General features: G+C 45.5%; 1 protein-coding gene across 1 annotated transcript in view; it reads left to right on the top strand.

Annotated features, from left to right (window-relative positions):
• The window catches only part of TNFRSF21 (TNF receptor superfamily member 21), a 77,597-nt gene extending 60,402 nt beyond the window's left edge, over positions 1 to 17,195 (top strand). The window contains exons 5-6 of the mRNA XM_055000470.1: positions 13,356 to 13,590; positions 15,920 to 17,195. Coding sequence (XP_054856445.1) covers positions 13,356 to 13,590; positions 15,920 to 16,149 — 465 coding nt within the window. The 3' untranslated portion in view covers positions 16,150 to 17,195. The remainder of the gene's footprint in view (positions 1 to 13,355; positions 13,591 to 15,919) is intronic.
• Positions 17,196 to 27,734: the final 10,539 nt, after the last annotated feature.

Here is a 27,734-nt window from a genome sequence, read left to right as displayed (position 1 = left end):
TCCCTTTCCGCAAACAATGCAAACCCCAGTGATTCAAAAAGGCTTTTGTATTGTTGGGAGGGGTCTCAGATGTTCCACTAATGAGTTAGGGACCATAGACTTCACCACTAGGTTGCCTTATGTACTACCTGTTGTTGCTTTAAACATGTGCTTCTATATCAGCCCTAGAATTGCTCATGTTCTGTTTCAGCATTTCTTCAACCCTGTATTGGACTCTGGCAATTGTTATCAAAAAGAGTCCAGTAGCACCTTTAAGACTAACCAACTTTTTACTGCAGCATAAGCTGATAATGGGGAGTTCAACAGAAACCTTTCAAAAACAGAATCCAACGGGAAGCTGCTGAATTGGAATTCATATGTCAATTTGATTCAGTCAGGCTTGGGTTGAATAGAGACTATGAATGGTTATCTCATTATCAGAAGCTACTGATTGCATCTACTCCCCCCTCCCCTCTCCACTTATATATCCGACCAGTTTCTTCTTACCCTCCATGCATCTGACAAAGAGAATTGTGATTCTCAAAAGCAATAACTACAGTACAGTTGGTTAGTCTTAAAGGTGCTACTAGACTCTTTTTGATTTTGCTACTACAGACTAACGCGGCTAACTCCTCTGGATCTATGGCTAATGTTACGTCTTTGTAAACCTGTGTTTATTTACCCTAGGGCGTTGTTTATAAAATTGTCCTTGATAATAACTGTACTAATCTCACACTCGGTAATCCGCCTTGAGTCTCAGTGAGAAAGGCGGACTATAAATGACAATGAATGAATGAATGAATGAATGAATGAATGAATGAATGAATGAATGAATGAATGAATGAATGAATGAATGAATGAATGTACAGCTGAATAAGTGATTGAAACCATACATTTATGCAGGTATTGGTCCTCGGTTTCATTTCTAAAGTGAATGCATGTTGGGCTCTTCCTTACCAACAGAGGAACACTTGTACATGCAGAATGTACACGCATTCACTGTAATATGTGAACAGGGCTGCCCTCTTTTTGTCTTATCTCTGCTTCTTCGACACCAGAAGACTTCACGGGATGCAGCTCTCAGGCAAGCCCTTGAACCTCACTTCCTGGGTTGCAGACCTCTAGAAAGCTGCCACTTGGGGGGCTGCATTTTGGAAGGGCTCGCTGCAAGTGTGAACTCGCCAAATCTCCTGCCTGCCTTTGCGTGCAGGCTGACGACCACACTAGATGTTATGGCAGCCACAAGTACAACCCATGCTGCCAACATCATTTTAAAGATTTTTGCCATTTGTAAATCGTTGCAAGGCTCTTGCCCTGATCAGCACCATAGTGAGGGAGGGGGGAACCTGGTGATCTTGTCCCTTATTCCCCCACACACACCCACACCTTCTCAAGTGATGAAAGAGCCCCCACCATGGGTGGGGGGAATCAAATCCCCACTTTTACATGGAAGCTTGGTGTCTCCAGTTAACTTCCCTGTTTCAGCATGCAGGACAAAGCTGCCCCCCCCCCAGTGTTGGAAAGTGCCATCAAGTCCAAGCCAGCTTCTAGCAAACCCATAGCGATTTCAAGGCAAGAGGCGTTCAGCAGTCTGTCATTGCCTGCCTCTCTGTAGTGACCCTTGTCTTCCTTGGTGGTCTCCCATGCAAGTACTAACCAAGGTCAACCTTGCTTAGCTTCCATGATCTGACAAGACTGGGCTAGTTTGAGCTGTCCAAGTCAGGGCACAGCCCTCCTTAGAGGAGAACTTAAGATGGCTCTTAATTTCATTTTGGCAGAACTCACGTAAAGACAAATGGTTAAATCCTCAAATGACAGTTCCGTGAAAGATCTGCGGGCACAGTTAGGATTTTTAGTGTTGGGGGCATTTGTGTCTCTTCCCTCTCCTTCTTTGTGTCCTCCAGAATTTCAGTAGCAGCAACTAGGTTGTTCTAGCCTCGATCTGATGTGATCCAAACTCAGTACACCCTAGAGCTGTCTAGATCTCTCTCTGAAGCCTGCTGTTTCAGCCGCCTGTGGGCAATTTTTTTCCTTTCCATTTTCCGTAATCCTTGTGACTTGCTTTTTCCCTTCCTTTCCCTGAACGTGGGAGCTGCATAATGCACCGCTCAGTTCACATGATCGGACTTTTCTTATATGAATACAGCTTTGTGAAAATTGTGAATCGAATTAGCTGAGCGATGTGTGCGCGCGCATGCGTGTGCTGTGTGTGTGTGTGTGTTCCCTCTGTTTTCAAGAGGCCTCTATTTTTCCAAAAGCAAAGCGCTCCATGATTCAGCAGTCCTTCCATCCTTGGCTGTAACAGAATTACTGTTGGCGTAGAAACACTTTGTCGTTTGCTGACATGCACCAAAAGATGGATGAAGATACTCTCTTGCCTTAGTGAAACCAGCCCATCTTTTCACCCCCTATAATGGCAAATAATCCAAAGCTCTTTTCCCCCTTCCCTTTTTGCTTTCTGCCCACTGCTTTAAGAAGATGCTTGAAAAAAATAGAATCCCCCCTTTAAAAATAAAAGCATCGTTTGGCAGGTGATTGAACTTCTGTACTGGTTACATTGAAGAATCGCAACAGGTATCCATTTCTGTGAATTCCAGAACCTCTGAAGAGGAAACAGTTCTTAGGAATGCTGTCTGTGTTCATGTTATGCAGACTTAATTTAGGTTATAATGTACTTTTCCTCAAAGAAGCTGCATTATAAGACTGGACCAGACAGTGCGCTTGTGCGATCCGTCTACACTGTGGTGTAGTGGTTAGAGTGTCAGACTAGGATCTAAGAGACCCAGGTTCAAATCCCCACGATGCTGTGGAAGCTTGCTTGTGGGTGTCCGTGGCCCACTCACACAATCTCAACTGAAGCTGTATCACAGGCTGATGGTTGGGAGGATTAAATGGAGGCGAGAACATAACCCTTGGAGAGACAGTGAGGTATAAACAAACAAACAAAGTGTCCTGCCTACAGCTCCCGAAACATCCACAGGAGGGTGTTGCTTTCCCAGGGAACATGTATGTGTAAAACCCAGCGCGCACTTTCTAGATTGCGTGGCTGGTTCACTGGCGTTATCTGAGATGCCAGTTCTGCAGCTCAGCTTGAGGTGTGCTAGATGTTATGCACGTATGTCGTACTCAAACATTCCATCTCTGTCTGGGTGTCTGGGTCATCACAAGGTGGGGCATGGGTACCAGGGGGGCCAGAGGCAGAAGGCACATTGGTGCACCCACGCGGTTAAGGCTGTTTGCCGATCCTTTGTTCTTTCAGAATTGTAGAACTCTCAAATTGGTGGGCTCAGTGATCTCATTAGAATGTAGAGGACACGGGATTCGCAGTGATGGGGCAGAGACTTAGACTCCCCCCCCCCCATACACACACCACAAATCTCCATTCTTTCTCCTACGTGCATGTATACTCTCCAACATGTATTTTGTATAAATAGAGTATACAAAAAGCCTTCCTCACCTGCACCTTTGGCCTGCCCAGGGGGTGGGCAAAGAGAAAGAATAAAATCTCCTGACACAGAAAGGAGAGTCTATGGCCATTTCCACACACGTTGAATAATGCACTTTCAATGCACTTTAGCAATCCTTTGGAAGTGGATTTTTTGTTCCACACATGGAAAAGCTGTTCCAAATGTTCGCTAAAGAGCATTGAAAGTGGATTATCCAACGTGTGTGGAAGCAGCCAATCTTTGGCTGATTCTTGAAAGCGCATTCCTTGGAAATCTAGTTGGTCGTTAAGATACTTGGTGAAATGGATTGGGTGGGGGACTCTTTGCTTTCATGTACAGCATGCGTACAAACACAAAGTTGCGTGCTGTTCCATATTGACAGAGGAAGTGGAGCAGAGCAAGAGATAGAAACAACACATGTGCTAGTAATAACTACACTTAGAAACAGTCCTGTTACTCTCTCAGTGGTCTGTTGCTGGGAAATGTCTGCCAGAAAGCACTCAACTAGGTCCGGAGCTGTGGCAGACCACTCTTGGATGAATCATAACTCTATAGATATATGGGGGTGAACAGGGCTTTTTTCTGGGGAAAGAGGTGGTGGAACTCAGTGGGTTGCCCTTGGAGAAAATGGTCACATGGCTGGTGGCCCCGCCCCCTGATCTCCAGACAGAGGGGAGTTGAGAGTGCCCTCCGCGCCGGGCAGTCTAAACTCCCCTCTGTCTGGAGATCAGGGGGTGGGGCCACCAGCCATGTGACCGTTTTCAAGAGGTTCCGGAACGCCGTTCCCCCATGTTCCCCCTGAAAAAAAGCCCTGGGGGTGAAGCAAAGTCACTCCAGTTCTTGGATTCAACAAAGATTTCCTCCCCTGCCCCCACCAAATCCTTAGTTCTGTACGCAGGTTTCTAAAATGCAGCGGGATCTTAAAAATTGGCAACCTCTGATCCTTTGAGTCATGCCTCATTTCAGCAAGTCACTGATGCATCAAAGCTATTAATTGTTTTTAAGATCTAACCAAAACCCAAATGAGTAACTCCGTATGGCTGATGAAGTTATATGTTGGCTGTAGGTAAGCATGGGGTTTTATGGTACAGCTGAATGTCTCCTCTGTTGATGCTTGCGTTATGGCTACAGGTGTCAGAGGAGCGGATCGGTGACTAATACTCAATTTCCTTGCAGAGTTTAAAAAAGGAACAAATACTAGTGAGTTGCATAATGCGTTTCCTCTTACAGCTCTTTTTGTTTTTGTATGGGTGCAGCCGGGGAGACTAATTTTTAAATCCTATCAAGATTAGGGAAGCGTGTTGCTCAACTTGAAAGAGAACAGGCAAAAACCAGTTAGTAGCATTTATGAGTTGATGGATAATTACAAACATGTTTTGAATATCTTTTGTCAAAGAAAACGGTTCAATAGTTTGTTGCTAAGATGCACTCCCGTCTCATACTTCATTTCCCTGCCTCTCTGAGCAGGCCTGCTGCATATTAAAGGAACATAAGAACTGAAGTTCTGGGGCCACATATACACATTTTATAGAAGTGCATGAGAAACTCTGCATTATGCATTTGTGCCTTCTGTATGAGAAGAGGCATAGCAAGTCATGAAGTATTATTAGTAATACTTGGATTAGTAATAATTGGATTTCCAAATTTTCTTAGGTCTGAATAGGGCTTTAATATAGGAGAACTGACATGCTATTCTGCTGGATTTGGTCTCTAAGGTGCCACTGGACTCAAAACCTGCTGTTCTACTGCAGGCCATCACAGACTAAGCTACTGTGTAGCTGTTTCGTGCAATTGAATCATCATTAATTAGCTAACATCTATGTCAAATGTTCTTTGATTTATCTACACGTGTCCCTGTCTAGGTGGCTAAATCATCTCAATTAACCATGAGGGCTCAGATCTTAGCAAATAAAACCTACAGTGAAGCTTTATCATGAACTTTGGATATCTCTCAGCAGGCTCTTTCTACTAACACAAGCGTTTGATTTCACCAAGCAGCACTAGCCCTGTTCACATAATAAGAGTGAACATGTACTTGTGTATGTCTGTTTGCTTTACCACATCATTAGGCAATTAAAACCACATCATTAGGCAATTAAAACCAGAACAAAAATACGTAGAGAGACATAAAAATAACAATTAAAAACATTTGTCAGGGATTACCAAGGCAATGCCAAACAAAACATAGAAGTCTTCACCCCTTGGTGGAAGATGACAACAGAAGGGGACAGACACATTTCCCTGTGGAGAGAGTTCCAGAGATTTTGTGCCACGAGTGAGAAGACTCTCTCCATTTGCCTAATCCCAGAAGGTGGGTTCAGAAGATGATCCTAGTGGTTCGGTGGGTTCGTAACCTGTGAACAGAGGTCATATAACTGGGAGGACTGACTGGAAATCCCCACTCCTGGAAGCTTATCTGTGACTTTCCACGCATTCCCTCCTTCTCTTATATCATTTGTGCTGGTAGATCACTTGCACTGGAAGTTAAGTATGCAAGAAGGTCTGCTGATGTATTATATAAATTCACACAAAGCCCCTGGTTGCTGGCAGCCGAAGTTCTCTATATTATTGACCTTAACAAGGGCACTTCCGAACCCGCTGTTTGTGTAGGTGTGACGCAAAGGAGTGTTTGCTTCCCCTGGTCATAGATCCAGAGGAGTTAGCTGTGTTAGTCTGTAGTAGCAAAATCAAAAAGAGTCCAGTAGCACCTTTAAGACTAACTAATTTTATTGTAGCATAAGCTTTCGAGAATCAAGTTCTCTTCGTCAGATGCCTGCTCATCCTCCAATCTGATATATGCCCTCATGTGCCAACAATGTCCTTCTGCTCTGTACATTGGACAAACCAGCCAACCTCTATGCAAAAGAATAAATGGACACAAATCTGACATTAGAAATGGAAACGTCCAAAAACCAGTGGGAGAACACTTCAATCTACCAGGACATTCCACCAAAGACTTAAAGGTCGCTGTGGTTCAACAGAAACCTTTCAAAAACAAAATCCAACGGGAGGCTGCTGAATTGGAATTCATATGCAAATTTGACTCTGTCAAGCTGGGACTGAATAGAGACTATGAATGGTTATCACATTATCACAGGTAACAGATTCTCTTTACAGAGGCGTGATCTGGGGGAGCCCAGTGACGCCTGGTGTGGGCTTTCGGGGACCACAGTTCTCTTTGTCAGATGCAGCTGGCAGGGAGAGCTGTGGTTATTGAAGGCTTATACTACATAGGAATCTCTCTCTCTCTCTTCTCCCCTCCTCTTCTGTATCTGCCCAGTTTTGATCAGGCATCTGACGAAGAGAACTTGATTCTCGAAAGCTTATGCTACAATAAAATTGGTTAGTCTTAAAGGTGCTACTGGACTCTTTTTGATTTTGCTTCCCCTGTGACTCCAGGATAACTCGCAATTTTAAAACGGACAAAGCGGTTGAATTAAATCAGTGTGTGCCATTTTTTGCCTTGGAGAAAGCTCCACAATAAAAACTCCCTTTTCTGACCCACGTCATGCACCAGTTATTTGCAGGCATTGCATAATTTTTTCAAAGGGCTGTAAATCTTGTGAGTCACGTTGTTTGAAGGGCTGATGGAAAATACAGGTCAGGTTGCATTACCGCCAGCCAGAAAGCAACTTCATTATTAATGGACCCATTTCTCAGGGGTGGGGTGGGGTCCATCAGTGGGCCAAATCCATAGTTTTGATCAGGAAGGTGCCGCATGAGTGGGTGTCCCATGTCTGTGTTGAGTGGAACATTGTTAAGAAGGAAGCTTGCAAGGATCGTGGGTAGGAATAAGTGGGTAATTGTTTGGGTAATTCAGTCTTTTTTGTAAATACCTAGTTACATAAGACACAACCTACTAATGACCCAGCTTTCAGTGAGTTAGCAAGATGAAAAAAGAGATTGGAAGATAAACTGGGGGTTTTTTGCTGTTAGATTTTTTTGGAGGGTTGATTGCTGCAGCTGTTAAAAATGAGGGTCACGTTGATGTTCTTCAGGGTTAAACATAGGCAAGGCTTTTTTTCTGGGAAAAGAGGTGGCGGAACTCAGTGGGTTGCCCTTGGAGAAAATGGTCACATGGCTGGTGGCCCCGCCCCCTGATCTCCAGGCAGAGGGGAGTTTAGATGGCCCTCCGCGCCGCTGGAGCGGCGCGGAGGGCCATCTAAACTCCCCTCTGTCTGGAGATCAGGGGGCGGGGCCACCAGCCATGTGACCGTTTTCAAGATGTGCCGGAACTCCGTCCCACCGCATTCCCGCTGAAAAAAAAGCCCTGAACATAGGCTTGTTGCAGAGAATTTTCAGTTACCAAAATTCCTGGGGCATCTGTTCAGCAATGAGATGTGAACTGGCCTTCTTTGTTTTCAAAGAGCCAAGAACCCTGGAGAAAACGCTCCGTCTTTGTACACGTCTTCATCTGAACCACAATGTACCTTGTAAAAATGTATCCTAAAGAACTCCGCCCTCAAGGCAATCTTTTCCGTGCCCTTTTTAACAGTGACCCTGGCACCGTGTCGCTTTTTCTTTATTGGTTAAAAGTCTGATCCCCCTTGTGGCACTTGAGAGCGCCATGCTGCTTGCCCGCGGGTTTCCTGGCACCCCTTTTCTCCTTTGGCAAAGCATCTTTTCCCCCAAGACAAAGAGCCAGTCTTGGCTTTCCTTCATCTCCTTGGAGCAGGGGATGCTTTAGAAGAACCCGGGTGACATCATTTTTGTGCCCGCAGGAGAGGATATCCATCTGACAACATCGGTCTCCATCGTAACAGGATGCTTGGCTTGCAAAAATGCCCGCAGGCTCTACAAGATTGGGGACGCCTGCTTAAAACATTAGACAGATCCCAGCATCCTCTTTATTTCAGCTAATGAACTAATTGACTTTGCCTCTGATGAATCTTTCAAGCTCTGGAGACATTGGGAAAGCCAGCTTGTTTGTGTCAAATATTTGCTATCTCAGTGCTATGACATTTGTTTTCCTTTCTGCATTAGATTTCTCTTCTCCTTATAGGATATGCTTCGTTTGTTCTTCTCCCCCCCCCCCCCCCGGGCCTCTGAGAAATGTTGAGCCAAACAGCAATGCAATTGGGATGAATTTTTGAAAAAAGGAAAATGGAACACGTTTCCAGGGTGTCTTAGTGTGGTAGAAAGGGAATAATGTGTGGGTGTGTGCAATGTGGAATCCGTGGCATCACACAGTTGTTTTAAAGCATGAATACAATTCGCTTTTTCTCATCCCCTTCTGTATTATTCTTTTCCATGCACATTCATGCTTCATTCACTTCACCAACTTCTAGAAAACAAAGCTTTCATGCAGCTGGTGCCTGTCTACGTTGTTCATTCTAATGCTTTCCAATTCAACTCTCTAGTCAAGAAACCCAAAGGTATATGCCTGGGAAATCCCTGTGGGTTGTGGAGGATTTCTGGGGCATAACCTAGAGTGTGGTGCTAGGCCCGTGAAGCCTCACTGCCACGGTGCATGAGCAGCAGATGTGCCTTTGAGTACACACCACACCTCTATCTACAAATTGCTGAGGGAGATTGGACTTTAGTGGGATTAACCATTAGTGGCCAACAAGCTTCTCTCATCTTCTCATTGAAGCGCTTGTAGAATTCCCAAACAACTCTTAAAACCACGGTCTTCAGTCCACAGTTCAGGACCCTCAGATGGGTCGTAGAGGGCCAATAGCTTGGTCGTGAGCCCCGCTACAACTGCCTTTTAGAAAGCCTGGGCCTCCTTCCTTTTTGTGCTCCCTTCATGTTGTGTGACTGTGGTATCATATAGGTTCCTGTCCATGCTTGCAATTCAGTAGGTCCCAGGCAGGGGTCATTCCGTAGAAAAAGAGCTGGAGGAACTTATTAGCATAGCTTATTAGCATAACTTATTAGCATATGCCATGCCCCTTGCCATCACCGGAAGTGTGTCATTAGCATGACTGATTTGCATATGCCACACCTCCTGACATCACCTATCTTGGGTGTTTTGGACCCAATCCTGGCTATTCAGGGCCAAAATTGCACCCAAAATGGCAAAAAGGGGCTGAAAAGGGGCCCCAAATGATCAGGATGGGGCCGCTGCTGAGCAGGAGAGTAATCTGCCACCCATCAGAGGCCCGATCTGGGCCATTTCGGCCCCAATCCAGGCTGAAATGGGTCCAAAATGGCTGAGAGTCAGGTGGGCAGGGCCACCTGTCGTGACCTCTGAGGAACTACCGGAACTGCGTTCCTGCGCGTTCCCCCTCGAAATGAGCCCTGGTCCCAGGTCTGGAAAGATTAGTTTTGGCCTTAAAAACACAGTTTGACACCCACTGAGCTGCATATCACAAGAATAGACACAAAGCAAAAAGGAGAGGGGAAGAAGGAGTTGTGCAGAAGGATCTCTGTTACCAAATGGCGGGCATCCAATTGTCCCATCCCTGCTTGTCCGCAGTATATTCCTCTCCTTCCTTATTTGAACTAAGTTCAAATAGTTCTGAAAACATAAGTACTAACTGGAAGAAAGCTGACCTTTTTTGTGCCAAAGGGTTTTCTGGGAAAATGCCTGCATTTAGCTGAAAATACAAAGAATTCAAATGTTCAGTAGTTGTGTTTAGCTGCATATGTGAACTCTGGAGATGGGCGAGTCTTTGGTGGATTTCTCTTCCCGGGGGACAGCGTGTGCTTGTTTGCTGTTGTTACTCTCCCATGGCTTTATCTTTCACGTTGCAAAGCTAATAAGAAAACGTGACCCACAAGTCGCTGTTAACGGCGTGTTCAGTCGTCGCGTTGAGGTCCAAGTCACCATTGCATGTGACTCGTTACGTAACATTGATTGAAACAAAACCATTCTTGCTTGTTTCGTCTACTGAAGGAAGGCCACTTATCAAGTGGCAGGCCAGGCTTGAGTGTTAATTGGATGTACCAAAGGGGGAAACGAGGCAGACAGCGTGATAGACACGCAAGTTGTGGGTAGCAGATTGCGCGGATTGACACCAAGGTAAGAAACAGTCTTGCGAGATCTCAAGTTGTTGCAGCTCTGAATTGAATTTCTCTGGATATCTGAAAGCAAACGTAGGGAGGTGGGTGGGTGGGTGAGTTCGGACACCAGAGCGGACTGCAGCGCTTGCTCTGGGGAAATGTAAACATTCACGTAAGGTTGCATGTCTGGAGAGTGGCTTGTGCTTTCCTTTCTTGTCTTGTGTGGGTTTGGTGCAATGCTGAAGAGATAGGGAGCTTTTAGAAACTTGGAAAAAAAATACATTGCAGTCCCTGTTGTAGCAAAGCGGGACACGTGTGCAAATGACATAGAGGGCCATGGTGTTGGAGAAGTACCAAAAAGTCCATCTAAGCTCAAACTTTTTGTCTAAGAGCCAAACTACAAGTGACGTCTTACACAGGTTGGACACTAGTCGGCTTCCCTCAAGTTTTGACGGGAAATGTAGGCATCCTGGTCTTGCAGCTGTATTGGAGAGCCAAGCTGTAAAACCAGGGCGCCTACATTTCCCATCAAAACTTGAGGGAAGCCAACTAGTGTCCAACCTGTGTAAGACGTCACTTGTAGTTTGGCTCTAAGCTCAAAAGCGGGACCATTTACTCCCCAGCATAAGATCGGCCTGTATAAGCGAAATTGGTTCACTAGATGTTGATTTACTTTATTTATACCCTGCCTTTCTCCCCAATAAGGCCCCGAAGTGGCTCACATCATTCTCTCTTCCATTTTCTCCTCACAACATCCCTGTGAGGCTGGTTAGGCTGAGAGTATGTGACTTGCCCAAGGTCACCCAGCCAACTTCCATGGCAGAGTGGGGATTCGAACCTAGTTCTTCCAGATACTCTAACCACTACACACACTGGTTTTATGTCTGTACCCCACCTTTCTTCAAAAGGAGCTCCGAAGAACATACCAGGGATTTTCTCCCATTTTTATTCATGCAGCTCCTCCAAGATTCAGAAGGTTAAGCTGAGGCGTTGCGACTAGAGCAGAGATCACCCACTGAGCTTTGTGGCTAAAAGAGGATTCGAACCCAGGTCAAACCAGACACACTATCTGCGCCCACCATGCTGCTTGAAGATGTGAAGGAAGAATTTAGGGAGGCAGGGAAGAGAAGGCAGAGAGGAAAGGAGCCGGTTTATGTGGCCCAGCTGTCTGTGGGCTTTAGTGTAAAGGAGTGAAGCAAGACCTCGACCAGCCTTGGCTCGCTTTTCTCTTAGCACCGGCAGTGAATCCCAGAAGGCACAACAGCCTCCTCTGTGGAACGGCAATAGTGAAGGCGAGCTTTGTATAAGGCGTGGGGAGAGAGGGAAGGTAGAGACTTGAGGGGTTAAGGAGTCGGAGTCTACCCTTCCAGACTGTTGTTCAACGGGAAGCTGCTGAATTGGAATTCATATGTAAATTTGACTCAGTCAGGCTAGGATTGAATAGAGGCTATGAATGGTTATCTCATTATCAGAAGTAACTGACTTCCTTAACAGAAGCAAACTGATCTCCATATCAGAAGCGACTGTTTGCATCTACTCCTCCCTCCCCTCTCCACCTATATATCTGACCAGTTTCTTCTTGCCCTCCATGCATCTGATGAAGAGAACTGTGATTCTCGAAAGCTTATGCTACAATAAAGTTGGTTAGTCTTAAAGGTGCTACTGGACTCTTTTTGTGACTGTTGTGTGTTTCCGTTTATACAACTTCAAGGAACTTCCTTTGGCTTTCTTGCCGTGCACAAGACTGAGACAATAGGTTGCTCTTGCGTGGTTCCCCATCTTTGTTGCACTTCAGAATTGTGCTTAGAAAGAATGGAGGGGCAGGGCGGGTCATGAACACATGCTTTATACTGAATCAGTCTCTTTTTCCATCAAGGACAATATTATCTACTCAGACAGGCATCAGCTTTTCAACTCACTGGTCTTTTGTATCACCTGCCACCTGATCAATTTTTGATCAGGTTTTTTTTTTATATTTTACTTATCAATTTTCCAATAACAACAATACAACAATAAGATCAATCATATTAAAGCACAATGATATTATTAGTATTGTCACATGTCTCTTTAGTTATCTGTTGTATTATAATGTTCTCTCTGTTTTCAGAAATGTCTTATGGATTGATGGTTTTAATTGATCTGTAGAGTTTTTAAGAATATGAGTAGAATGAATTCACATGTCTAGAGTCATAAGATTAAGAGCGACTGACGAAATTAATTAATTGGTTGTATATCGGTTTTGGTGATGTGTTCAAAGAAGGGGAGCCGTTTTTCGGTAAATCCTGTATTTTCTGGGAAATAGATCAGCTTGTTGAATACCATCTGTGATTTTTTTCAATCCCAAACTGCAGTGTGCAGTTTCATGGTCCAGCCAGGGACTCACTGTAGTGCCAGCCAGGAAGCTGCCCTCCTTGCCTTCAGATCGGCAGAGCACAAGTTGTGCAGGGCTTGTGTAATGGCCTTGAAACCGAGCCCTTGGCATTTCTTAAATCTTGGAACTGGAGACAAAAAGAAATCCTAAACCAGCATTCGCTGGCCCTTGCTTTTAAACCCTGAAGGAACAAAAGTGAGTGATCAGCTTAGGAGATTTGCATTGTGTGTACACTCTCTCTGTCTCCCCAGCACACCTTGTTCCTGTAATTGCTTTTATCAGGAGTGCAAATCAATCTGTCTGCACTTTTGCCCCTGGATGTACAAACAGCAACAGCAGGAAACATTGGCTGTCTCTCCCTCCTGATTCTGGTTGCCGATTTCCTTGGATTTCTCCTAGTTCTGGCTGCAGGTTTCCTTGACTATCGGGTTCTCAGGTTAACCTCCTCTTACCAGAGAGCACAATAAGGGATAAATCAGGTCATCTGCAAGTCTCACTTAAAGCGGGTGGGTGAAACGTTTTATCAGTAGTCCAGTTGGGGGATGGCCTTCGGTATCATGGTTAGGTTTACGCTGCTGACTGATTGTGCCGAATGTCTTCTTGTTTTTCAGCTGGAAGCTGAGAAGCTGACCCTTCCAGTCAGTCCTGGCCCGGTCAGTCCTGGCCCTCTTAGTCCTGCTCGCTGCCCAAATCCCAAACCAGATGCAACGATTATTCCCGTGGAACCATCTCCCTTGGAGAAGAATAAGTGCTTCTTTGTGGACGAGTCAGAACCTCTTCTGCGCTGTGATTCAACCTCCAGCGGTTCCTCTGCTCTTAGCCGAACCGGCTCCTTCATTACCAAAGGTGCTGATTTTTCCCCCCAAATGAGAGTTTTATCGAGTGCTTTCTTTCATTAAAAGAAAAGATGCCTGTACGCATGATGTTTTCCCCTCTCAGCTCAAGTCCCGAATGTCCAGGAAGTGCCAGAACTATGTTCTGGCGCATTCCACCCTGAGGGGGGAAAAAACCCAACTGGTTTTATCTAGTCTGAAATCTCGTCATGTTTATCCATTCTCTTCCAACATGGAATGGAGAATACAAATGTCCACGGAATGCAGCAAACTGCGTCATATGCTTCAAAACAGTTCAGGCCTTAGATGTTGTGTTTTTTTGTCATCAGTAAGAAGGTGACAGGATGGAACATTTTTCTGGCTTAAGGCAAGAAAAGCTACTTTGGTGCACACGTATCCTCAAACATGCAGGTATCCTTGGACATATGGCTGTCTCCTGTTTTCTATCAAGATATGACAAATTTTATTGCACAGGTCTGGATTATAGTTGAGTGATGGGTGTGGCCTCATATCTGACGGGCCCCACTTTCTTGACTCATAGCTCCACCCTGAGTCTTTGCTTGGCGAGAAGTAGATTCTAGATGATCTTGACTATTGTATTGCCTCTGCTTCAAGGGTTATTAAAAAATAAACGGTGGATTCTGAGGATTGAGACCCATGAGCCAGTTCAGCTATTGTACATAGCAGCTCATTTGTCGAAACATTTGTCATGCAAGAGCTAGTTTGGTGTAGTGATTAAGAGCAGCAGGACTCTAATCTGGAGAGCCAGGTTTGATTCCCCCGCTCCTCCGCTTGAAGTCAGCTGGGTGACCTTGGGTTAGTCACAGCTTCTCAGAGCTATCTCAGCCCCATCCACCTCACAGGGTGATAGTTGTGGGGATAATAATAACACACTTTGTAAACCGCTCTGAGTGGGTGTTAAGTTGTCCTGAAGGGCGGTATATACATCGAATGTTAGTACTTATTATTTCAAGTGGGTCTAGTTGGGTAAGCTGTGTGACGTTGGGGAAAGCATGCTTTTCACCATTTCCAGAAGCAGGCTATGCACGGTGGATGGCTGGCTTAGAAAAGCACTCCTGTGACTATAGTTACTTGGCAGTTACAATGCTACCTTGAGTAAGCTGCTTCCAAGAGTGTTTAGTTATCCACAGATGTCTAGCATTTGAGTCCATCTAGAAGTGTACTCACCTTGAGGATTTGGCATCCTGTAGTGAATTTTATAAAGTCAGGCATTGGCTGATTCCGCATACGTTGGATAATGCACTTTCAATGCACATTACCAATCGTTTGAGGTGGATTTTTTGTTCCACACACAAAAAAATCTGTTCCAAATGATCTATAAAGAGGATTGGAAGTGCATTATCCAACGCGTGCGGAATCACTCACTATCTGCATCATGCCCTCAAGTGGGTCATAGAAATCCATCTGCTGGACCACAAGCCCACTTTTGGAAAGTCTTATACATGTATCGACATCAGTGTCGATGTCACCCACAAGAAGACTGGGTGGAACTCATTGCATAACCAGCAGGGTTCACAAGGCTGAGGTAGATGGATTTGCCAGAGGGATGCCAAGCCCTGGTAGCATCTACACCAGTGATGCCAAACGTGGTTCGTGTATTGTTGCTGTTCTCTTCCTTTTCCCCCCAAAACAAAGAGCCAGTCCTGACTTCTTCCACCTTATTGGAGCAGGGAGTGCTTTAGAAGTGTTCCAAGAGGCATCACTGTTGTGTCTGCATGGAGTGCCCATTTGGAAACAGCTGCCTCCACCGTAGGATGCTTGGCTTGAACCTCTCCCCCATTGTTTTTGTTGAAAATACGTCGTCTTGTGTACAGAGAAGGTATAAGACACAGAATACCTGCAGGGGGCAGCAAATCTGACAGTTAGATAGCAAAATAAGATCCTTCTTTCTTCTTCTCTTCTGTCCTTCTTGCATGTCTCCAGGTTGGTATTCTTAGGCTACTTCCTGCTTCTTCCCAGAAGTCTCTCTCTCCCAGTTTTGAGAGATAGTATATATTCTATTTCTCTGCTTTCTGTCAGAGTTGTAGTTCCTGAATAAACTCTCTTCATTCACTCCTTAATCGGACTTAGGATCATTCCTAAGATATACCAGAACCTACAGTTTTGTGGTTGGCCGCAGCCCCTTGACAGCCATTTTGGTTTTGGCCATGCACCTCCATGGCAGCCATTTTTAGGTGGGGTGGCCATTTACCCATTTTCACAGGTGTTCAGCAAGGATGGGTGCTCCTGATTGCACTAACTTTGAGGTGGGCTTCCCTTTAAAACGTTCAGGGCCTTCCTGTACCACTGGATTAACAAGTATATATCCTTATTTTCCACAGAAAAGAAAGACACGGTGCTGCGCCAGGTGCGCCTGGATCCATGCGACCTGCAGCCCATCTTTGATGATATGCTTCACATCCTGAACCCGGAGGAACTGCATGCAATAGATGAGATTCCACAGGCGGAGGATAAGTTGGATAGGTTGTTTGAAATCGCCGGTGTCAAGAGTCAGGAAGCCAGCCAGACCCTCTTGGATTCAGTCTATAGCCACCTGCCCGATTTGCTCTAGACTTTGGTCTCCAAATGCACGCTGCACATACTCTGGTTGCTGTTTGTTCCAGCTTTGGCACCTGTGAAAGACGGTTGACCACAGGCAGGATATGTTACAGAACTCGTGGCCAGTATTTTCTTCAAGGTTTCTTACCCACCTCCATTGCCAGAGGGAGAGGGGCAATTTGCAGGCCTTTGTGCCCTTTCATGTTTATTGTCTCAATTAAAATGATCTTGTTTTTCCCTCGTCCTCCTTCCAAAATGCTCCGCTCTCATTCCAGTGAGTCATTTTAAGCACTTTAAAGAAAAATTGTAGATCACAGATCTTCAGTTAAGACTCTCCCTGTTTGGGTTTGGGTTTGTGCTTAATCTGTTTCTAAACTCACCAGATCAGTTTTGGGTGTGGTTGTTTGTTTGTTGTTCCCAACAATTTAAATTTTTTGAGTCCTCATTTCAGGCCTTTCTAACCCACCTTTCATGCCCTGTTCATAAACGGAGGCACATGCGATGAACAGTTTTCGATTTTAATCCGTTTTTTTCATCAAGGTGATTCTTAAGAAAAGAAAAACGACAACTCATTCATTCATCGGCATTTTTACTAGCACAATTATTTATCGTATTTTTTTGTACCTGGACAAAGCATAAAATGCTTGGTGACGAGCTCCTCTAAAGCTATGAAATGGAAGCATTTGGGTGTGTTTTTTTTTTTTAAATTTAACTTCTTCAGCCTTCAATAAGACAATTTTGGCCTGCATCTGAATGTAACTCTGTACACTTCACCTAAGGGGAATATTTTTGCCTTGCCATTTTAGGATCACAGCCGGCTTGATCGCTTTGAAGCAGCACCCGGAGCTGGACTCCGGAAAGTAAACACGAATGAACCCTAGCGGTGGCGCATTTCACATTCTGTACAATTTACTGATTTGTGCTTTTAAAATTGTGTCTCTTTTTGTGGGTTTTTTTTATACAGATGTGGCCAATAGTTTATGGTTTCAGAGACTTCCCTTGTTCTTGACATTTTTCCCTTCTCCAATCACACTTTTTTATTAAAATGCTGCAATGTGAGACACCTGCCTCTGTTATATTTGCGACTACTGTGTTCCCCTAACAAACCATTCTACAGCAATGGCTCATTTTGGAGAGGAAATTATCAGGGGGTAGCATGTGCTACCTTGTCTTTTTTGGGGGGGTGGGGTGGAAGAGAGAATGACTTTGGAAAAGAAACTTGCCTTCTGGTGTACTAATTTATTAATAAATTCTAGGTGTTTGCTACTGTCTGAGGCTTCTGTGTTAACCTCCACACTCACTGGGCATTTGAAAATCGGAGACTGGGGGCTGCTCCAGTATGTGCCTTGTTCTTAAGTTGTCTGCCTCTGGGAGTTGGCTGTGGGCAAACGCTGAAGATTGGACCAGAGGCGTGTGGTCGTAGAGCCAGGACTGATCTCAGATTCTCTGGTCTGGCCTACCACCCTGTAGAACCATCCATACGGGGATGGAGCTGAAGGCTTCTTAACAGAGACATCTTGAACAGTGGTCTTGAACATCTTGTAGAGTGTGGTTTCAGATGGGTAGCCATTCCAGTCTGCAGGAGAAGAGCAAGTTTCGAGTCCAGCAGCATCTTAAAAGGCCAACAAGATATCCAGGCTACAAGCTTTCGAGAGGCAAAGCAAAGCTCGCTTCATCAGATCTGACGAAAGGAGCTTGGCTCTCGAAAGCCTACACCCTGTAAATCTTGTTGGTTTTTAAGTGCTGCTGGATTTGAATCTTGTTCTTGTAAGGCGTGGCTTTGGAAGGAGGGGTGCATACGCAGACCCCCACAATCTGCCCATGTCTCAACCAAAGAGCACATGGCGTTAGTAGGCCACTGAGCTCTCACTCAGGTAATACATTTCAGCCAGAAACACAAATCAGCCTTCAGCGAATGGTGGATGCTGGATCAGTAAAAGGCAAACAACACCAAGAAGAAAAATACACGTGCGGAGGTCTGGCACTGTCATAAATTCGAAGTACATTTGAGGCTACTGCTTCGAAAGAGGAGTAAACTGGAATCCCAGGCCTGGGCCCTGCCTTACCGGATTGCCTTGTCCCTTCCGGTGGTGATGGAGTGGGCACGTGGCCAATTCCTCCACCAAGGATGCCCCATACTCGATGACGCAAGCGTTTTGTGTGCCATTTGATGCACAGCGGCTCAGTTTTGTTCTACTCCTTTCCCCTTCAAAAAGGAAGGAAGATCATGCCTTGCCGTGATTACAATCACATCTCATTGGATATTGCCATTTATCTTTGTAATTCAGTAGTCGTCCGTATCAGGATTTCCCTGGGCAGGCAGGACAATCCAGTTGTGAATGCTGCAGGGTGACATCTGACAATGTGTGGGTGCAGCACTTGTCGTTGTGTATTGTGCACCATCCTGCCTTCACATCACATGAGTCTAGGAGTGCAAGATGGAGAGGGTGCGTGTCCTCTCTTCTCAAATGGGAAGGGACTTTGTAGGGATGCTAGATGCTTAGGCCACCTCTCTTGTGAGGACGTATTTCTTACCCATTCCCTAGCCAATGGGGAACAGATATTGGCTGTTGTGGGGAGGGTGATCTTGCACTTCTAAACATCGAGCATTGACTTAATTGATCCTCTTCCCTCCCCCCCCCCCCACCTGCAATTTATTATCAGTTTGTGTGTGAGAATCTTTTACGTTTGCTTCAGCATCACAGCTATGGCTTAGAAGTTAGAAGAACTAGTAAACACATCCATCTGTGGACTTGCATTCACAAAAAAGGGATTAAGTATATGTATTTTGCTGCTTTTCCCCAGATTCACATAGAATATTGCTTCTGAAATTTGAGAAGGAACTGGGAACGGAGGTCCAAAGCTGCTCTAGGATATTTCCAAGGAGTAATCTTGTCCTCTTCTTACACCACAGAGTAAAAGGCTGTCTGCTCCCAGGGATCTCCTTGTTTACTTTAGTCTGTAGAGAGGATCGTAAATCAATTCTCGGATGTAGCTTTCCCAGCTGTCCTCTAAAACGTTCCTCAGATATCAAGATTCTTGCAAATGATGCTGAAATATCTCCATGACGGGCATATTATCAGATCCTCCATTGTAAGCGGCAAGTGAATCCTTTTGTGATAAGAAAACTTGAACACACTTTGCAACAGCGGATTCCTATCTGCAAGCCATTATTAAGCTTAACTGCATGGTATAGTATGGCCAGCGTTCAGGGCAGGGCATTAGAGAACAGTGGCGTGTTCTTGGCCAAGACTAGAAAACAGCATTATGTACTGCCAAGCCTATGCACATCATGTACCACCAAGTTAATAGTTAAACGGGCTGGAATTTTTGCAAGGATGTCAAATGCAGGTGTAGGGACACATTGTTCTGCACCAAAGGTTTCCATGGAAACCTGTCTTCAGAGTGATGCGCCGTTTTTGTTCCACTCAAGTTCCCTGTTGTTTCATGCTTATCCCTGGAGTCCATTGTGTACAGAGGGTCCAGTCACTGACTGTGTTAATGTGTGCGCATTGCACCCCGCTAGGCATAACTGAAGTCCATTTAAGCATGACGCTGCCACATGAAAAGCACTTTAACAGCATAGGTGTTGTGCTTGATTGCCCATCACGTGGAAGTGATGCTTGGTCAGCATGCCAAAAAACATGTTGGCTGTATTTATGTGCCATCACCCTATCTGCCAGGTGGCACATGACTTTATAATCATAATGTGACTCCATACTTGTCTCACACCTTCCCAGCACACACGTGACTGCTCCGGACTGGCCGTCGTGCTCCTTAAATAAGTGGTGTTGATATGGCCCCTTCCTGTTTGACTTGCCTGTCTTGTATGATGTCCTGGAACATCACTGGGTTCAGCCACAGCCAAGTGGTAACCAAATCCCTCTAATGTTTGAGTCAAGCTATTCCCCTGTTATGGCCACTGTTATGGAGTGGAGTGCTAAAGAGGCAGCATGATTTGGTTCAGGACCTTCCATAGCTCGAACAGATGAACACATGAAGATGCTGTTGAATCAGACCTTTGCTCCACTGAGGTCAGTTTTGTCTACTCGGGGCCAAGCTACAAGTGACAAATGACACTTGAACGGCAAGTGGATTGAGTGGAGGGCAAGTGAACAGGGAGAAATACACTTGCTGTTCAAGTGTCATTCGTCACTTGTAGCTTGGCCCTCAGTGTGGCAGAAATTCTCTAGGTCTTTCGCATCCCCTCTTACCTGATCCCATTAACTGGAGACACCGGGAATTGAACCGGAGACCTTCTGTATACCGAATAGATGCTCTGCCACTGAGCCATGGCCCTTCCCCTGTGCTCATGTGCAGAGCCACAGATAGGAATTGAAGGACCCCTCACCACTAGTCTGAATGCAAGCAACGAAGACACGTTCTCCTCAGATAGGCCAGATGGCTGTTAAATTAAGCCCATTTGTTGTTTGTCTTGGAGTTATGCCATGTCTTCATTTTTTCTTCTGTACTTGCCTAAAGTGAAATTAATCCTGACATAAGAAAACATGAACACGGCTCTTGTCCTAGCTTGAGGTTATTGCGAATGGATTGCAGAGGGATAATGCGAGCATTTGAGCAAAGGGTAGAGCCAAATACAGTTGGAAGGATTGCAAGTCACCCTGAGCCAATCCTGCTTATGCATTCACCTAGGAAACAATGCTGTCCTGTCAAGCCACTTCCCACAATGCAGCTCTCTAAAGGCACCTGCAGTAGGGACCTTTAAATTAATTTTGGCTCCAGCAAGAGGCTAAGGTTATAAAATGGATGTTGCACCAGCTGTTTCGGAGGATTTGAAGTTGTTCCTTCTCCGCTTTATTTGCATCAATTGTCTCAACTTGGGCATGGCTGTCTCCCACAAATGTTTGCAAGTTCCTGTCGCTGTTGTCTGGCCCTCCAAGCCATTTCCACAAATGGTGGGACCGTACGCTGCATTGAAGCAGGAATCATTCGTGGCCTCTAGCTAGCCTGAAGGTCTGGCAATGGGAAGAAACAGACGATTGAGCAGAATGCAGGATAACTCAATAGGAGGAGTTGGGCCAGATTCAGATACTCTATAGAAAAAACAAGAACTCTCCCTTCCTGATCTTGTAACTGTAACACCAGATTTTGAAAGAACAGAATACTTTGCAGGAGCAGCTCCTAGGTGAGCCACCAAGGAAGCACAGGCAGAAAGAAAGCTGGACTCCCCATGTGCAGGAACCTTAATATGCTGTTAGGAGGGCATCTGAGGACGACGTAGGTTTCATTTGCTGCTTGGTTGGGCACCATGAGCTTTTAAAGGACTTATAATTCTGCTGTGGAATTATATTTTGGGCCTCCATTCCTGATTCACCTGTAAAATGTCTGCTTGGCTGTCTAAAAATTCACACAGAAGTGACCATCTACCACGTCCACACAAGTCAGGCTGGTGGTTGTGCTTCTTCAGGGGATCGGGCTGCCAAGGTGTTGCCTCCGGGAGTCCCCAACCTTTCTGGTCCTGTAGGCACTTTTGGAGGTCTGACACAGTGTGGTGGGCACTGCCACAGAGAAGTTGCTTCAGAAGGTGGAGGCAGTCACAAAATGGCTTCCACAGGAGGTGGAGCTAGATACAAAATGGCTGCCGCAGCTTACCTTCAGTCACACAGTGAACATCCTTATATTGTAGTGGCAGCTGGTGCCAAAGCAACATTTTTTAAAAATCTGCACATCTTTGTCCTTTAATGAATGAACAGCTCTGAGGATGGTCCTCTAGTGACATGCTAGTGAGATGTAGTGCTTAAAGTGTCAGGCTGGGATCTGGGTGACTACAGGCCAAGCTACAAGTGACGAATGATACTTGAACGGCAAGTGAACAGACTCGCGTGTATTCCTCCCTGTTCACTTGTGCTCCACTTGTGTTCAAAGTGGAGCGCAAGTGGAGCGCAAGTGAACAGAGAGGAATACACGTGAGTCTGTTCACTTGCTGTTCAAGTGTCATTCGTCACTTGTAGCTTGGCTCTACATGATCAAGTGGAGCGCAAGTGAACAGGGAGGAATACATGTGAGTCTGTTCACTTGCTGTTCAAGTGTCATTCGTCACTTGTAGCTTGGCTCTACATGATCAAGTGGAGTGCAAGTGAACAGGGAGGAATACACGTGAGTCTATTCACTTGCCGTTCAAGTGTCATTCGTCACTTGTAGCTTGGCTCTCAGCCTAACCTACCTGAAAAGATGGTTGGGAGGTTAAAATGGAGGAGAATGATTTTATGACATACATTGGATCTCCGTTGTGGAGAAAAGTGAAGTGTAAATATGTAAGTAAAATCTAGTTTGTGGCTATCTACATTTTGATAGAAGAACTGTAAAAATCAAGAAAGCAACTTCAAGATTTCTAAAGAGCAAAAAACCCATCCCCCCCACCTTTCTTGGAGTTTGGAGCGTTTTAGGAGTAGTATATAACTTATATTTAATAATATTTGGCAAAAGGATAGCTGATTGATTAATTGTCAATGGCAATTAGTCGGAAGAATGATGGTACATTCTTTTCCTAAACTGGTCAAAGTATTATGAGGTCTTCTCAGCAACTCCATGGGCCAAACCTCTTCTTACTACTTGACTAGATAGTACAGATTTCACCAAGGGAGTTGAATCACCTCTCTGGGCTCTAGCCTCAGAGTTTGTTGTTTAAAAAGTTTTGTATGGGGTTCCCTGTCAGGAGTCTTGGGGCATGATTTGCAGGCAGTTTAATGTAATCTAATGAAGTCTTCAACACTTCCCAATCACCATTTTAAGAAAGAAGCAAACTGCAAACTTGGGGCCATGCCAACATGCCCTAAAACATCTTTTCCTCACCCACCTCCTTTTGTACTTACAGTTCTGGGGCACTTGAAAACTTGCACTTTCTCTATTGTGATACTTTGGTTGGTCCTAATAGAAAAGTGACACTACAATTGTTTTGGATTTTGTCCATATATCAACACAGCTCAGCGGCATAGCGTGCCTTAGTGCTGCCCAGGGCAGGAGGTGGTGCCTCCAGGCCCTGTGTGATGACATCACTTCTGTGACATCATCATGCAAGGGCGCGCCCCCTGTCCAAGAGTACTCAGTGGTTCGGGCGGCTTGCCTCCCTGCCCCTTATCTCTTCACCACAGCTGTGGGCAGCTGCGGTGAAGAGGTAAGAGGCAGAGAGGCAAGCATGGCCCGAACCACGGGAGTGCTCTGGGGGGGCTGGGAGGCGGGCCGCCTGCTGCACCACCAGGGCGCCTGGCTCGCTGGGGGCCAAGCTGGCGGCAGTGGTGCAGGTGGCTGTGGTGAAGGTAGGCCGCAGGGACACCCCCCCACCCGCCCCAGAGCGCTCCTGCAGTTCAGGCTGCTCGCCTGAATGGCGAACTTTAGATTGCCCTCCACAGCACGGAGGGCACTCTCAACTCCCCTCTGTCTGGAGATCAGGGGGCGGGGCCACCAGCCATGTGACCATTTTCAAGAGGTTCCGGAACTCCATTCCACCGTGTTCCAGCTGAAAAAAAGCCCTGGTGTTGGGTGAAACTAGTGGCACCTGATGAAGAGAAAGAAGGCAGCCTCTGTTTGAAACTGGAAAGGTCAATAATGGATCAAATGGGAGCTGCCCAGTTGATACATAATCCATACTCACCCTTTCCTTCCTCAAGGGGGAGATTTCATTTACAATAGTAACTTTCTGTGGTAACATGAATTGGGAAAGTTCAAAAGAGGAGTGCTCTCTTGATACAGGTTGTAGGTCATTTTGGTGGAAAGGTTCATCCATAATGGAAGAAAGTGGAGAGGAACATGAGAAACTCAACATCTACTCAGTAGCATATTAGTTCAAATTTGAGACTGCGCTCTCCTTTCATATCATCATAGTCCTCTGGGTAGCTATGGACTGACGATTAAAAATTCATTAGAAGTTCATAAGTTCAGCCATTGTACTGCAGTTGATGTTGTTCTAGAATACTTTCTGGGAAGGAGTTATGAAATCAGTTTTTTCCTGTGCTGAGGGCCAATTGATCAGCTTAAGTTTCAATTATTAGAGCAAGGGGAGACCTTTGTACTTTTTTGGGTGGGTTCTTCGTGGGGGCCCCTATCCTCCCCCATATACATTTTTATCCAATTTTCAGTTTTTAAACATTATTCCCAATACAACTCACCATAAAAAGCAAATCCAAAATCATTAGAATTCAACAATGATTTGACAGAACTAAGAAAAACCAAACATAATTAACAACTGGGAGTTCTTGTAAGTTCAGAAACGGATCCAAGTTTGATCTGAGATCAATTCAAGATTAATACTGGACCAGAGGCTGGAGTGAACTGGATGGGTACAGATGTATCTTTAAGTTCATGGAAGCTAGAGGTGTTCTACTAACAATATTGATATTTCTGTCTTTTTGCATTGATTCTGTACACACACGCAAATATATGTACACACACAAATATTTGTACACACATGCACTTAATTCTCAATACGGCTAAAGCTGTGGAAAATGAAATCTGGAAACTGAAGCCATGAACAGGCAAAACAGATGTTTCTACAAACAAGAAAAACTCCCCACACTCACTTGCCTGCCTGGCCTGCTAGCAGCTGGCCAGAGAGCTCACCCACCCGGTTGTAAGGAGAGAAGGAAAAAGGAAGAGTCTGTAGGGGCTTTAAGGAAAAAGAAAGAAGAAATGGTGGAGAGAAAATGAGATTTACCAAGCAAGTCCTGGTGAGTCCCTCACTCGCATTTACAAATGTGGAGCCAACTTGCTGAGCATCCTATAGAGCCTGGAGGCTGGAGCAACAGAGCCTGGGAGCCAAGCTACAAGTGACGCCTGACACAGGCTGGACACTTGTCAGCTTCCCTCAAGTTTTGATGGGAAATGTAGGCATCCTGGTTTAACAGCTTGGCTCTCTATTACAGCTGCAAGACCAGGACGCCTACATTTCCCATCAAAACTTGAGGGAAGCTAACAAGTGTCCAACCTGTGTCAAGCGTCACTTGTAGCTTGGCTCTGGTTTATCCTGCTGACAGAGTTGCTTTGATGGCAAAGATGGCAGTGGTACAAATCCACTCTTCTGTTCATGTCTTCTCACACAACGAGAGTCAGCTGAGGAAGAGTATTAGATGCCAGCAGGAACAAACTCTGTAAACTGTGGCTTGTGGTGGTTTTGTATCACTTCACTCCGTAGCACCTGGGGAGCTGGAGGCTCTAAGAACCAGGCCGGAGTTCTCCATTTGTTCAGCCTTTCAGCTGTAAATAAGATAGTTTGTGACATCTGAAACAGTTACTGTGCGGCTTATAATGATGACATGAAACAAGCAAGTTCCCTCATTCTCTTCCTCACCTTCTGGTTTGAATGTCTAAGCTTCACCTTATCCTTGTAGCTTCCAAATAAAGGAGAATGTATAAATGTGCCCCCTGAAGACGTGGGCCTGCACAGCTAGCTGAAGCAAGGCCTTTCAGCCGGCTAGAGTGATAGTGCAGACCCCGCCCTCCCCTAAGAAACCTCCCAAATCTCTTAGTTTTCCTCAGATGAAAAGAGCAAGAGTCTAGTAGCACCTATAAAACCAACAAAATTTGTGGTAGGGTATGAGCTTTCGTGAGTCACAGCCAGGGTTTTTTTTTTCTGGGAAAAGAGGTAATGGAACTCAGTGGGTTGCCAGCACAGGAGACCACTCTTGGTGGGAGGTGGTGCCCCTGGTACCACATGCACGTGCGCAAAGTGTGCGCACGCTCCAGGGACTGCCCAATGACATCACTTTGGGTCAGCTGGAACAAGGGGGGAGTTTTTAGAAGTTTAAATTGCCCTTGGCGAAAATGGTCACATGGCTGGTGGCCCTGCCCCTGATCTCCAGAAAGAGGAGAGCTTAAATTGCTCTAAACTCCCCTCTGTCTGGAGATCAGGGGGCGGGGCCACCAGACATGTGACCATTTTCAAGAGGTGCCGGAACTCCGTTCCACCACATTCTGGCTGAAAAAAAGCCCTAGTCACAGCTCACTTCTTCAGATATCAGATATTGCAGATACTTCTTTGGGTATCTGAAGAAGTGCGCTGTGAGTGATGAAAGCTCATACTCTACCACAAATTTTGTTAGTCTTATAGATGCTACTGGACTCATGTTCTTTTCTGCTGCTACAGACAAACATGGCTACTCATCTTAGTTTTCCTCAGAATTTCTCAGATATTATGCCCGAACCTAACCTCCAAGTTCACCTCAGATTTTTGTTTTAAGTGAAATTCAATACCAACCTTAGATGGCTACCAAATGCAAAAGTTAACATTTCAGCTGTGGTATCTGGCATTTATCTTTGGGTTTATGGAACATGGATGGCTAGGTGTGTGTGTGTGTGGGGGGTGCTGCTTGTGAAAGGAAGAAGCCTGAAGTGCCTAGTTGCTTCAGAGAGATTGGGTTGGGGGGGGAGTTTTTGGAATAGTTATACATGCTGCTTAAAGTTTCTGGTGCTACGTCTTAAAAATCACATTTCAAAAGCCATGTTTGTGGGATGCTTGGCAGCTCCTGGATATTCACAGAATGGAGAAGTCCTTCTGGTCGCCAGGGTGGGTAGAAACTGCTGAGCTCATGGTTTCCGCAACTATCAGGCCTAACCTTCCAAGAATGTTGGCCCGCATTCCGGAAACGTCTCCCGGTTTAGGCCAGCCTATTGCCTCGTAACTCTTCTTCAGTTCCTCTTCACCGTGACGTAGCCTGCAGCTGCCTCGCCTCAGATCGCCTTTTGCCCTCATTCACTCCCAAGCCCTGCTCTTGGCTGCCAGCCCTTCATGGCAAAGAAAGTCCAAGACGTGGATGAAAGGAGCGGTAATCAGACACAGAAGCTCTGTCTGAGAAGCCGCTGAAGAAAAAAGCCGTGTGGGAAGAGAAGACTTGCATTAAATCTGCAGACAATTTGGCAGGCAGCTCTGTCGGTCTCTTGTGCCTGCTCTGCACCCGGACAGATTCTCTCTGGGCCAAGCTACAAGTGACGAATTACACTTGCCTGGCAAGTGAACAGACTCACGTGTATTCCTCTCTGTTCACTTGCGCTCCACAAGTGGAGGGCAAGTGAACAGGGAGGAATACACGTGAGTCTGTTCACTTGCCAGGCAAGTGTAATTCGTCACTTGTAGCTTGGCTCTCTCTCTTTCTGGGTGTTGAACTGAATGACCCCCCCCCCCCCCGAAGCTGTATTCAGTGAGCAAGATCAACAGGGGTGCCATTGTAGGGGTTGCTACAGACAAATGTCCTCTTTGCTGTTTACTCACACTTACGAGTATATGCCCCACTTTTCCCAACAAAGTTGTGTGAGAATAACAAAAGGCACTGGGGTGCAGGGGAGGGGAAAGGGGAGAAATTGCAGTGGGACTCCACAAAGCTGACAGCCCTCAGTGTATCAGTTCATATTACCTGAAGTTGGTGGACAAACAAGATGTAATACAACAAAACAATCAAAAGGACTGGTCTCAACAATCTGAAAACACAAAGGGACTATTGTTAGTGTGGTCTTCTGGGACCTGCGGTCCCTTTGTGTTTTTGAACAAACAAGATGTGCCTATCCCAGCTTTCACCTTTGACCTTCAAGGCAGTGGCTGCCACCGTTAAATAGGAATCCTACTTGCCTACCTAGTGAATTGGTGTTTAT

Source organism: Eublepharis macularius, chromosome 1, assembly GCF_028583425.1.
Source record: "Eublepharis macularius isolate TG4126 chromosome 1, MPM_Emac_v1.0, whole genome shotgun sequence".
Lineage (NCBI taxonomy): Eukaryota > Metazoa > Chordata > Lepidosauria > Squamata > Eublepharidae > Eublepharis > Eublepharis macularius.
This window is presented reverse-complemented; position numbering and strand designations above follow the sequence as displayed.